This window comes from Pempheris klunzingeri, chromosome 15 (assembly GCF_042242105.1).
Source record: "Pempheris klunzingeri isolate RE-2024b chromosome 15, fPemKlu1.hap1, whole genome shotgun sequence".
Lineage (NCBI taxonomy): Eukaryota > Metazoa > Chordata > Actinopteri > Acropomatiformes > Pempheridae > Pempheris > Pempheris klunzingeri.
Window position 1 is genome coordinate 2,048,766 of NC_092026.1, and position 11,709 is coordinate 2,060,474.

An 11,709-nucleotide genomic window follows, 5' to 3' on the forward strand; every position below is an offset into this window, starting at 1 on the left:
AGTCCAACTTTCCCAAAATAGAAACCCCGTCGGACGTGACTTGAACCTGAACGCTCACTTTCTGAAGCCTCATATCACGTTTATTTACGCCGCGCTCCCCCAGAGGTGTGTTCAAGATTACAGAGGTTACAGCCAAGATGGAGGAAGGAATGAATGAATGTGAGGAGTTAGAGAACGTTTCATCTTCTTCTAGTGTTGTTTGGTATTAAAGCATGTGTCACACTGACAGTGCTGCAGCAGGAAACTGTTGAATTATTGAAAAAGATGAGAAATCCAAACCGTAAACGATCATTTTATTGTCAGTGTGACTTCCTCCACCTACACCAGGAAACAAACTGTCAGAAGCTCAACACTTTTCATGGGACTAATTTCCTGCTCACAGGCTCCAGTGTAAAGTTTACTGCTGCGTTCAATTATAAATGAGCTGGTCTGCAAAATGTCCCACCACAGCTCCCTAAAGCACAAGTTTAATTCATTAAATGTCCCCAAAACATTCAGTTTAGCATCAAAAAACAAACAACTCTTCACATCCGAGAGGATAAAACTGGGACATGGTGCCATTTTTCATTGAAAAATAAGTTACCGATTAACAGGGCATCAACGTATTCATCAATAACTGACGATCAACTCATCGATTAACCAACTAATCGTCTCTGCTTGCCTTTAGGGCTGTACTGAACGTCCTTTTTTAAACATTCATAGCTCCTACTGAGGTTTTCAGATGAAGCTCTGAATATCTGCCGTCATGTTCAAAAGGATTAAACATTTTTTGGTAACTTCAGTAATTTAATTTATAATTGTTGGCTAGAAAACTGTCATACTGGGGACGACCCATTATTCCAAAACCCTGAAAGGGAACATGAAACATCCCTTTGGACCTTTGTCCTGTGTTCCTCCCTCACCAACTGTTTGGCATCAACACCAAAACGCCATAAAAACATAATGAAAGAAGTGTCAAAATTATTCAGAGCAGCTCTACTTACAGTGTGAACTCTTAGCCAATTAACTAAGCCGACCATCGTTAAGCGACGTCTGGCCCAGTGCAGCATTCAGGAAACATGGGAGAAAAAAACACCCAGCACTGACAGACAATAAGAGGCCTGCAGAGTCTGGTTTATTAACCACGAGACAGTAATTTATGCCGTCATATGAAGCTGCTAGTTTGGCCAGCCGGCTGCGTGAAAGTCTAAATAAAAAGGTCAGTGGTTCTGCCGTCGAGCTTGTAAGACATGCAGAATGTCAACAGCTGCTCCAACAAATTACTGAAACAAACTAAAGGAAGCGGCCTGATGCAGTTAGCCACAGAGGCTAATCTTCTGTTAAACACGTGTGCAGTAGAGGAAGAGTCAGAAGCATCATGAGCACCAGACCCAGGTTGGAAAAACACCAGATTTAAACCAGGAACTATGAGATAAAGAATAAAAAGTCCATCTGATCAAAGAAGGAGTGAAAAAGATACTTCAGACTGCAGAGTTTATCCAGTCGGCTCGTTTTCCTCTCTGCAAAAAACACCCAAGAATCCGAGAATCTGATGAAATGTGAGAAACCAGGAGCTCCAGGCGACACCGAGTACAGGCACATGTTCTGGATTCAATTAAAAAAAAACGGAGAGAAGGTCAACAGCTGCTCCGGAGCAGCGAAAACTCAATTTCACACGTTCACCTAAACGCACCACAGAGCCTCATTAAATATGAACCAACACAGAGCCACCAAGTAGTATTTAAGGACAAAGATACATCAATGATTCACAGAACCACCTCCTCACGTGCTAAACAGGTGACAGTGAACGCATCACGAGCCTCTACAGACACATTCACCTGTATACAGATGTGTTCACACCTGGATTTGCGTCCGTGATGCCTTCACTTGCAGTCTCATATCGGCCCTGCCGCAGATCTGCTCTGATTGACCTTTGACCTGTGGAATCACACAACTCTCCCGTCCAATGCAGAGCGATAAGATAACCACTGAACCGCTTTTCGCCGAGGCACGTGGGTAAATTTCACCCGTCCAGGTTTATTTCTCAGACTGCGGCAGCGATCGATCAACTAATGATTGACAGTAGCTCCTATATTCAGTTTACAGTGATACAACAGCTAAAATCCTCAAATTAAAAAGATGTTTTACTTAATAAATGTAAATAAACAAGTGATTATTAAAACTGTGAGGCATTTAATCAATCAATAGATCAATAATTTGAGCAGTATTGCTTTTACATCATCTATTGTCACAATATTTAAACTCTGATGTGTCTGAAAAGTTGTGGAAAGTACAGAAAACGTCTCTACTTGAAGGGGTCAGAGGTGATATTAATTATGATCTGATAACAGATTCACTGTTTAAGTAAGAATGCTGATCATTTTTATTGATTACCACTGCTAGAGTTTTTATATATGTTGGCGTTCTGCATCTCCTGTGATGGTAAACTGAACGTCTGAGTGTTTTCGGACTGTTGGACACCTGAATGCATCAACTTGGGCCCAGAGAAGTTATGATGGAGGTGATTAAATCGATTGATCAGGAGACTAATGTGAGGATCAATCAGTTTAGACACTTTGACACACACGTAGGACTTCAACACACACTTCCAGTCTTTGTCGGTATTCTCTGATGTTTACTTGACTGTTTTCACAATAATCACATGAACACATCACTGCACTTCAACCTTCATGGACCCGTTATAATAAACCAAAACTGTGTCTTTAAACGCAACACTTATTTACACAGCAAGTGATCATTGATCTCTAATATTTGACAGTTTCTGAATGTTTTTACAATAATCTCATTATTACTTGAAGCCGGAAACCAGAGTGAAGTATATTGAGAGTAAAAGTCTTCAAACGCAACACACAAGCAGTGACAGTGAACGCATCACTGCACCTTTTTTTAACTTCAATCCTTATGGAGCTGTTATAATTAGCCGAAACTGTGTCATTAAACACCACACACACACACACACACACACACACACACACACACACACACACACACACACACACACACACAGCAAGTGATCATTGTTCTCCAATATTTACTGATGACTTTTACTTGATTTTACTTGAAGTCATGACAATATTGTGTTATTGCCAAAAAAACAGAGAAGTATATTGACAGTAAAAGTCATTAAACGCAACATACAAGCAGTGACAGTGAACGCAACACTGCACTTTTTTTTTTTTTTTAAACTTCAGTCCTCATGGAAATTATTAATGTGTCATTGAATGCAACACACACACACACACACACACACACACACACACACACACACACACACACACAGCTTACCGCCTGGCATCCTGGTGCTAAAGTACCGCAGTCCCTCCGTCTGCACCGCCTGGTTCCGGCTCAGTTAGCCTCCATGTAGCCGCCGCTGCTGCTCCGCCTCACCTGGACCGACCCTGAAACACCAGATCACCTGTTCAGGAGCCTCCAACCACACGTTAAACACCCACCGCGAGCCCGAGCCGTGCCGCTCACAGCCCCGGTACCGGAGCTAACGCCGCCCGCCGGTACTCCGAGCAGCAGCCCCGTAAACACGGACCGTTAGCCGCGGAAGCTAACGGCTCAGTGGAGCCCGAACCCCGCGGAGGCAGAGCGGGGCACGCGGGGCTGGTGGGGGCACGTACCGGGGGGGGGGGGGAGAGGCGGACATACCTGTAGACATACCTGTAGGTACACAGCGGACGGCCAGATTAACTCCTACACATTACTACAGTGCTTCCTGCTTTACGGTGACAGGCAACACGGAAGTGTGTGTGTGTGTGTGTGTGTGTGTCAGAGTGTGTGTGTGTGTGTGTGTGTGTGTGTGTGTGTGTGTGTCTGATTACGGACACCTGCGACCAGGTGGCTGATTTCACCTCATCACATCCGCCATGAAGGATTTAGTGTGTTATGAGTTTAACTTTTAAGGCCAAATGATTAAAAGTCAAATTATCACATTTGAATTCAACCTTTTAAATTCATAACAAGAGAAAAGTTAAAATGTAGAAATAAAATATCTTTATTCTTCTTTCTACTAATAAACATTATATATAAATATAGGTATTCTTCTTTATTTTATTCTATTCTGAATGGAATTATTTGTATATACAGTATATATAGGCCTACAGTATATACATATATATATATATATATATATATATATACACTGTGTATGTGTGTGTGTATATATATATATATATATATATATATATATAAGACAGGTACTTGGAATTCTTGTGTGTGTCTTTGGGTCAATTTAGTAACAAAACTAAACAAAAAATGAAAGTCTGCAGGGAAACTGTATACAAATATACATTATAAGAATAAATTCAAATAGATACACATTATAAATAAGAAGCAGTATTAAGTACTGAGTAAAACTTGACTCGGAGAGCTACGCTATGTCGCATACAGGGGATATACAGCATATATATATATAAATGATAAAATGAATGAATGAACTGTCATGAAGACTAATGCATAATGAAAACTGGTGCACTAATAAATAAATATACTCATATATACAGTTTATACAGTTATATATACATATACATGTTCAGTGTGTGTTTAGCATGAGAGGAGGACGACTTGCTTTTATTACTTCAACAGTAACAATGAACATGATAAAGGTCCATTTACAATAGTTACAAAGGGGCTTTGCTACAACAGTGAGCGACTCAAACACTCTGCTTTAGTCATTTTAACGGCGGCCTCGTATCGCCTCTTGTAGTTCTCCGGGCCGGTCAGACCCGTTCGACCATGTGCCACGTTCAGGCCACTCGTGCTAAATCTGTCCGCCCTCATGATGATGTGTTTAATCTCGTTAGGCCCACTGGATCGCTGCGTACGCGTGCACACACAGTTAGTGTAATGAAGGGAAGGGAGGCCGTCGTCATTAATCATCATTACTAATGATTTCACAGGAGAATATGCTGCCATTAAGACCACCGCTGACGGTCCCACGCTGTCCACCAAAAATACCACTCAGAGCTGATTTGTAAATGTGTGTGAAAGTGTGCTGGTTGTGCTTTTTAAGCTCTTAAGGACATTTGCTGGGCCGTCCAATGGACTTAGAGGTGATTAAAGGCTTTGGCCCCACAGATGGCATGCCAAGCGTCTGTTAAAGTCAAATGACTGACAGCAGGCAGCGGCACCCCGGCCCGACACAAAAAAAAAAAAGAATAAATAAATAATGAATACTTAAAAAGATCATGTTTGTGTAATTACTCTAATGCAGGAGCGCCCACATGTCATAACTGCACAGTGTGACGGAGGTGGTCAACCACCACACAGGAACAGAGCCTGTTTCAGTCACTTTAAGGTTATTTAACCAGCCTAATGTGTGTTTACTGCAGCAGACAAAACCAGACAACAGTCTGATTTGATGAGCTGAAGAGGTTAAAACGTTGATGGACAGCAGCAGCAGCAGCAGCTCGAACCCACAGGAAGTGTTCAGTGTGGATTTAAAGCTGAGCAGGTCAGGAGGTCAGTCCCAGTTACACATGCAGCCTGCACAGCGAAAGGCCGGAGTAATAAAATGAGACACAGATGACGTGTTTTTACCGCTAGCACTATAAACCAAGTGGGATTATTGATTATTAATACAGCAGAACAGAAGTTTCACGTTTTGTTCAGCACGATCTTCACAAATTAGCACCACTTTTATTTTATTTTTTGAGATATGAATGCTTCAGAAGCACAAAGCTAACGTCAGGCTGTAAAAGAACCACAGCATCACCGCTAAGCTACAAAAAAATAAACCGTAATTGTAAAACACTAGAAATTGATGAATCTGAGTGGGACAGTTTGATTAAGAGCACGAATATAAACAATGTTTTATACACTTTAACACGTTTTATACACTTTAACATGTATAAAACATGTTAAAGCTTGAGTGGGATGTTTACTGATGCATAAAATGAACTTTTTAATGTGACTGTGTCTCAGACAGGCCGTCCTCTCTCTGGTTCTCCTCCTCCGTCCTTGTTGATCACATGACCTTGTTCAGCGTTAGCATGTTGCTCAGCTAATATGTTTGTTTTGTTGTTTTTCCGAGACCTGACGTGGGAGTCGGTGGGCGGGGCCTGCTCAGGGAGCCAACCAATCAGAGCAGACCGTGCTCTTAAAGGGGAAGGAGCCAAAACAGAGGCTGAACAGAACAGTATGCAGTGTGACAATGTGCGTTATGGCATGTAAACATTTTCTAGAGGACCCCGAAATACAAGTATGAGCCTGAAATGAGCAGAAAATATCTTAACCTTGTGTTAACCACAGATCTTATTTCAGGCATTTCACCAAAAACCTGCTCAAAAAGCTCACCGACTTTGAGGCAGAGAGGGAACCAGATGTCCAAACAGTCAAAATTTCACTCAGAAAACATATTTATCCTTGTACAAACATAATTCCCATGACATCGGACTGATCTGCCACCACTGAGCAGCTGAAAAGGCCAGAAATATTTATTTATGATCAACAACATTTTGCAGCAGAGAGGCAAGTTCTGCACTATGAAACAGTCAAAATCCTCCTAAAACACAGCAGAAGCAGAAGCTGTTGTTTTGTGTGAGTAAGAAATGTCAACCAGCATCGTACCAGCTCACATCTGGTCGCCTGAGAGTCGAGTCAGTTCCCTCAAAGACAAGCTGAGCCTCTGCTGACTTGCTGACAGGACAAATATTCGCTGATATTTCGTGTTCAGTCGGTTCAGAAAGCAGCCACGTGCACTCATCCTCAGCAGAATATTGACAAGCGCAATCAGCGAACAGGTGAAGTCGATGAAACGTTCACACAGTCACAGTTTTCTCATTAGCTGGAAGGTTTCTGCTGATTGTCTGGCTGCTTTGGGATGTTTTGGTGCACTAAGTCAGAACCACTTTACTTGTTGATGAGCAGATTCTATGAACAGACAGACGGCTGATCAGTATGAGCTACTGAGGCCCGACTGCATTTCCAGCATTTGGGGATCAAAACTGCCGGCGGTCGATAGTTGGAGAAGAAATCTTTATTCTTTCAGGTTGAAATGTTGATTACAGCCAGTCGTTAAAGAAGAGCATGCATAGAAACACTCCTCCTCTTCTTCCACTACTTTCCAGGAACTAAATAAAAAAATAAAGTCACGTGGAGACACATTTTTGTGGTAGTTTTTAGGTAGTAGTTACAGCAGGAGGTGCAAATAATGCAGTCTTTCTCTCCCGTAAATCACTGTCTTCAAAGCCACCAGACTTCATTGACAAAAACAATCATTTTACCTTGCAGAACACGGTAGTTGGTAATTTACTGCTGCCTCAATCGTTTGTGTTATTGTGTTACTTTGGTGTTTCAAAAAGGTTAGTTCAGATGCAAGACAATATTTGTGTGACACAAATTAACATTAACAGACTAACTGATTGAGGAAGCAGAGGACCAGCGACCCTTGTGTTCTCCAAGGTAAAATTACTGTTTTTGTCAATGGAGTCTGGTGGCCTTGCAGACAGCGATGTGAGAGCTGTTTCTGGTTAAACAAAAAGGATCTTGCCGATCTATATCCTTAGGGATCCTCTCTGTACAGTTGACTTAGACTTCAAAAAACAATCTGAGCCTGTCTGTGGCAAAAACAAGCACTTTAAGTGGTAAGCATTACATTTTAACCCATTGTGGCCCATTCGCGGTTGCTGGCTGAGACGGTCTGCTGGTTCAATTCCAACACTTTTTGTACCCAAAATATGCAAAAATAAGGCATATATAAGCTTCAGATGTGCAGACGGAGGACTGTAGACCTTGCTGCCAATCACTTCCGTTGGAATAGCACAAGGAAGTACCTCTTCCTTAATGTCCAGGATGGACATGATGGACGATTACACCAGTTTCAGTGTTTATATGGACACTTGACTATTGTTTTATGACAGAATTGTAAAATTGAAAAACACTTTTTGTGCCTAAACTTAACTAAACCTTCACCACAGCGATAGCGGATCAGAAAACACTCACATGAATCACATATGACATATTATGGCTTTGGACTGCACAGTCAGACGGTGTCTTAACGTCTGCCAGGCGGCTCTCAAAGGCAGTGACTATCGACCTGTTTAGTCATTTAGTTCGGAGACGTTGCTGCAGAGCACAAATAATCAATGAGGGAGATGATATCGGCTGTGAGAAATGAAAAGATTTACTAGAGGATATCACAGCCTCTGGATGAATTGGGGGAGTAACGACTTGTTGAGGCAGTACAAAGGAAAGAATGAAACAAGATTGTAGAAAAATAAAGGTTTGGGTTTGTATCTGAAGACACTGGATGCTGTTTTGGGTCATCAAATGTCTTGTATTTAACAAAGTTAAGCCCCAGAGCCTCAGAGTGTAGTTCAATTTGTAGAAAGTCTAGTTTTTAAGTCATCACTCACTGTAAAGTCAGATTGTCCACTGATCCTGAACGAAGAGAGAATTATCCATCTGAACTGAGGGGAGAAAGGTTAAAAAGGGGCCGTTTATAAGATATTAGCTTAGGATTTAAAAAAAAATAAAGGTTCAGTACAGTGAAATGTGCAGTATTTGACTCTTATGAACCTCAAAGTCTGATCATACATTCACTCAATTTGAGGAAAACATTTCTGCAAGAAAATAAATCAGAGCACAGGTGAGGAAAGTAACCAGCTCCATTACACTGTTATGGAGGAGAGAGGACTCCAGTTCTGTCTGTTAATACAACTCTTTGCTCATTGTGCACACACAAATGTGCTTTAAATGTTTACCTGAGGAACACCTGAGAAAAGTCTCATAGGAAACACACATGAGATGCAATCAATCCGTCTGCCACGTCGTCCCTCTCCCTCCACACTCGCTCCCCTCCGCTGTGTCCGGAGGTGGAGGTGAAAAGTGCAGTCGAAAAGCCCCAGTTTGCACTTCAAAGGGCCGCGTGGGTGGAAGACAGCCGCCTGCGGTGAGCTGCAGCGCGGCCATGAAAGGAGCGACTGCTGGAGTTTAACCTCCACTCAAACGTCCTCTGCGTCCCACAAACACCACATCGACTCCCACGGCTGTTTAACACCCAGCTGGGAAGGAGCCGGCGTGGATCGACGTGCCGATGGTCCCAGGGCCACGATCAATATGCCTCATAACCTTTTAGTGTTTGCACAGGGGGAGGGGGTTATGTAGAGCTGTGCTAAGGTGTAAGTGAGTTTAACAGCTGCGTACGGCCCCACAGGCACCAAACTATTCTATTCTAAGACCGTGTTTCCACTACCAGGAGCTGCTCGGCTGGACTCGGCTCAACCGTACTCGCTTTTGGTGCCATCTTTGTTTTCCCCTGCAGATGGTACCCCCTCAGTGTGGGCAGAGGTGTTAGCTGGTCATCATAGCAACGCCACATGAAACAGGCTGTTCATCATCTTCAGTGTGGCACAAACACACGAGAACAATGGAGCTGTGAACCTTAATGCCTGCATTCAGGGCTAAATCCCACTGGGAGCTCTAGTCCAGCCTGGTCAGCGCTTCAAAGCCCACCAGAGGAGCTAGGTAGGTACCTGGTACCTGGTCTATGTTTGATGGAAGCTGCGGCCCACTTGTGTCAAGCGGCACAGAGCAGATGAGGCAGGCAGGAAGTCAGACAAACATACGGCGAAGGGAACCAGTTTTCAAAATAACGTCAATATTATTTCATCATCGGTTGCACCAGGCTTTTCACTTCAACCTGCTGTCTGTGGCTGCAGCACAACGAAGATGTAAATACACACAGGAAACACATTTAAACCAGACAACATAAGAAGCTCAGTCTGTTTGCTCATGTTAGAGGCACGAACATCTATGAAATCTGAACAAGTCAATTTACCAGCCAGGCATAACGCCCCCTGGTAACCTCGCTCTACCACACCCTTGTTCTCTTCCTTGTTTTGCATTCGGCCATTTTTTCTTTAAATCAATATTGCCGTTGGCTTGGTTATTTGAAAAATCACAGGTTTATGCAGGATGTCTCATGTACTTTTGACAATGGAAAACCAGTTATTAAACCGAACAATGTGGTGAAAAGAGGCTTTAGTGTGGAAGTGCTGCAGTTTAGTAGTAATGAAAGGGAAAGCCTGCTGAGGGCAGCTGTGAGGTGACTGTTTAAAACTGTAAAGAGTGAAGAACAGAGCTTGAGAGAGAAGTTTAAACCCTGCTAACCGTCCCTCCTCCACACAGCTGGCCAGTCACCTGGTGAAGTGGGTGTGAGAGCCAGATTGTGTTTGGACAGACAAAGAAACACGTATGGAAACAGTAAGAAGTTCATTGAATGTGGGGGCGTTCATCTTTTGTCATCATCTGTGTGCTTTTAGAGACACTATTGTGTAGCTGTGAGGTGAAAACTGTCCTGCTGCTGCTTGATTTGAGGTAGAAAGTGAAACCTGGTCCTTTTCCAGTTTCAGTCTCTCACATCGCTGTTGTATCCCTGTATGTTTGTTGGGTTGGATTTTAAAAGGCGTCGCTGCAGAGTTATGTCTGGACTTGTCCTGGTAAACCTGTAGAACAACTCTATGGCTGATCAGTATTTATTTCATCACCGTGATAAGTGTAGCTGCACCCAGGTCCTGTAAATAAAAGAGATAGAGGGTGTGAAGGTTGGAGGAGTGGAGCGTCACTGCGTACTCGTATGGATGGAGTACAACGTTTACATTAGGACTGCAACTAGTGAGTATTTTCAAGATATTTTTATCATTACTTTGACAATAATTTCCAAAACAAAAGTCCAAAAACACAAAAATATTCAGTACAAGAATTATGACAGTGAAATCATCTGCAGAAACTCACATTTTATTTTATTTTCTACTATTTTTGCGCCTGCACTTTAGATCCTGAAGGCCTCAGGGCAGATCTCTTTGACCCTGACAACACATGATGGCTGAAATATGATTGGATAAAAGCTCTAATATAGACATACACTGCTGGAAGCCCCCCAGCCCAGAGACACAGAGACATGCTATGAGATGAAGAGCATAGACTATTAGGAATAATCTAAAATGATTAATGGGAAAATATTAAAACGTAAATCAGTGATTCTGATCAGGGTTTTGTTGGAGTCAGTGTCTGGTGGCCGTTTGAGGAGCTGCACGTTAGAGGACAAAGGAGCAACAACCATCAGCGATCACAGCTCATAAAGTTGTTTTGGATAACATGACACACACAGCACACCCAGCAGAAACAGCAATATGATCATTTAACTGTTTGTGTCCAATATTCATTCTTCTTTTAGCTCTTTTAGCTCATTAGAAACATCTTTAGCAGCTAAATGTTCCACTTTCTTCACCACCTTGTCTCTGACTTTCCCCATGTGCTGTTTGGTGCTGACATGAAGTGTGCACAGATTCGATGTCTGCTGCTGGACAGGAAATGTGCCACAAACCAAAACATTTGGGGCTAAAAGAAGCCAAAAAGCCCGACAGAGCTGCAGAGTCGGCTCGTTTCATCACTGCAAACATATTGTGCTTAAAACTTAACAAAAGAAAGAAAAAAACATCACTTTTCCGTCTAAATCTTTTCAGTTTTGTCCACTTTAAATCATTTTGCAAAGCATAATTCATTAGAGGCCGTGTGCGGAGGAACCGAGCTGCAACCGCTAACACCGCAAGAAGTTTCAGGTGTTAAAACTGAATAACAGAGAATTAAAGTGTTCTGCACTTGGCGCTCAGCCTGTCATTTCATTCCTGTCAGATGTGAAAGGTGTCGCAGCACCCGTCTCTCTGCTGTGGGCCCTGTTCTTCATCAGACGGCTAAGAATAG

The 11,709-nt window shown here is 42.6% G+C and overlaps 1 protein-coding gene across 1 annotated transcript in view; it reads right to left on the bottom strand.

Moving 5' to 3' along the window:
* The window catches only part of efr3a (EFR3 homolog A (S. cerevisiae)), a 123,324-nt gene extending 120,006 nt beyond the window's left edge, over positions 1-3,318 (bottom strand). Inside the window, exon 1 of the mRNA XM_070844490.1 lies at positions 3,286-3,318. Within this exon, the coding sequence (XP_070700591.1) occupies positions 3,286-3,295 (10 nt within the window). The 5' untranslated portion in view covers positions 3,296-3,318. The remainder of the gene's footprint in view (positions 1-3,285) is intronic.
* Positions 3,319-11,709: the final 8,391 nt, after the last annotated feature.